Source organism: Miscanthus floridulus, chromosome 6 (genome assembly GCF_019320115.1).
Source record: "Miscanthus floridulus cultivar M001 chromosome 6, ASM1932011v1, whole genome shotgun sequence".
NCBI classification, from domain to species: Eukaryota; Viridiplantae; Streptophyta; class Magnoliopsida; order Poales; family Poaceae; genus Miscanthus; species Miscanthus floridulus.
The window spans coordinates 144,141,303-144,142,896 of record NC_089585.1 but is presented as its reverse complement, the minus strand read 5'-3'; the positions used below and the strand labels follow the sequence as shown (position 1 = coordinate 144,142,896).

The window sequence follows — 1,594 nt, the reverse complement described above, 5'->3', positions numbered from 1 at the left end:
GGCGGTTACCTTACGAAAACCGCCTCCATTAATTGATTAACGGAGGTGGGCAACATAAGGCAACCGTCTTGGTTAATCATGGATTAACCAAGGTGGGCGCTTTGTGCGGTACACCTCCGTTAAACAATTAACGGCAACCGCCTCGGTTAATCACAAATTAACGGAGGCGGTCTCCCTTAAGATGCCTGCCCCGTTAATCCTGTGGCTATAAATACAGCGTCCAGCCGTCCCATCTTCTTCCTCAGCTTCTACTCTATTTTTTCAGGTTTTGAGCTCCAAAACCACAAAAATTAACCATTTTTAGGGGGGGTGGAGTTTTGAAGAAGCACACCACGAGAGGTTGCTACACGCCCGCATCCTTATTCTCCTCTCTTTTTCAACATTTGTGCCAGTACCTTGGGCTGTTTTGCAATCTTTCCTTTATTCATAAACAAACATACGGCTGCATGATGGTCGGTAATAAGTAAATTCCTGGGGCAAAATACACACGCACTTTATTTACTACTAGCTACTCCATCCACGTGCGATATCGCCACGCTTATTACGCGTTTACATACTAGCTGTACTCCTCATGGGCAGAGCACGATATCATAGTTGGAGCCCCGTGGGCAGGTGAAGGTGCTGGTCTGGTCGTCCTTGGCGTAGCTGTAGGCGTCCGGGCACAGTCTCTTGAAGAACATGGAGTAGTCCGTGGGCGGGCACTTGTCCGTGTACGGGCCCCGGCAGCAGTAGGTGTCGCCGCCGAGCTTCTCGCACGCGCTGGCGCAGCCGCCGGGCACCTTCAGCGCGGCGGGGCACTGGGCGTTGACGTCGGCCTTGCAGCTCGGCCCCTTGCCGCCGCACTGGAAGGACATGGGCACGTTGAAGCCGTCCACCAGGGAGATGTCGATGTAGTCCGGCCCGTTGTTGTTCAGCGTGTACTCGGCCAGCGTCGCGGGGGTTCTTCCGGACACGGTGCACGCCAGCGCGCCGCCGCAGTCCCCCGTTTGGCACGTCCCGCGCCCGCTGCCGTCGAAGGTGCACCCCGTGCGCGCCCACATCCGCGCGTGCGCCGTGCCCGCGGGGATCTGCACGGTCCACGTCTTGCCCGGGTCCAGCCGCGCGCCGCCGCCGGGGAGCGCCGCTGGCCACAGCGTGTCCTTGCAGCGGTTGATGACGTTGAAGGTGGCCGCGTCTGCGGCGGAGGCGGCGAAGAGGGCGACGACGGCGAGGAGGAGAACGGAGGACGATGACTTGGCCAGAGACGACGCCATGGTGGTTGATTTTTTGCTAGCCGTGCACGGTAGTGCACGTACTGTCAGTCGGTCGCTCACAAGCAAGTTCTGAAGCCCAGATGTGTGCGTGCGTGCGTGCTGTGACTTGTGAGCATGGAGGAGGAGGTTCATGTGTTGCTGGGTATTTATAGATGCATGCGGTGTGGTTGCGTGTGGAAAATTCCGAACAAATTCCACAAGATAGATCATGCGTTCGTGTTTGGCATGCTGTGGATGAGGTGTACAGTATACTACAGCTATTGATCAGGTCAACAGGTCTAGGCCCCAGATTACACGTCGTAACTCTACGTACAGTCGAGGCCTCGAGGGTACAGAAATGC

The 1,594-nt window shown here is 56.8% G+C and overlaps 1 protein-coding gene across 1 annotated transcript; it reads right to left on the bottom strand.

The window, feature by feature from the left end:
- Window positions 1–402: 402 nt before the first annotated feature.
- LOC136457229 (pathogenesis-related 5 protein Cup a 3-like) lies at window positions 403–1,383 on the bottom strand. Its single transcript, XM_066457288.1, has one exon. It carries the CDS (start codon window positions 1,251–1,253, stop codon window positions 570–572), a length of 684 nt encoding a protein of 227 aa, XP_066313385.1. The 5' UTR covers window positions 1,254–1,383; the 3' UTR covers window positions 403–569.
- Window positions 1,384–1,594: the final 211 nt, after the last annotated feature.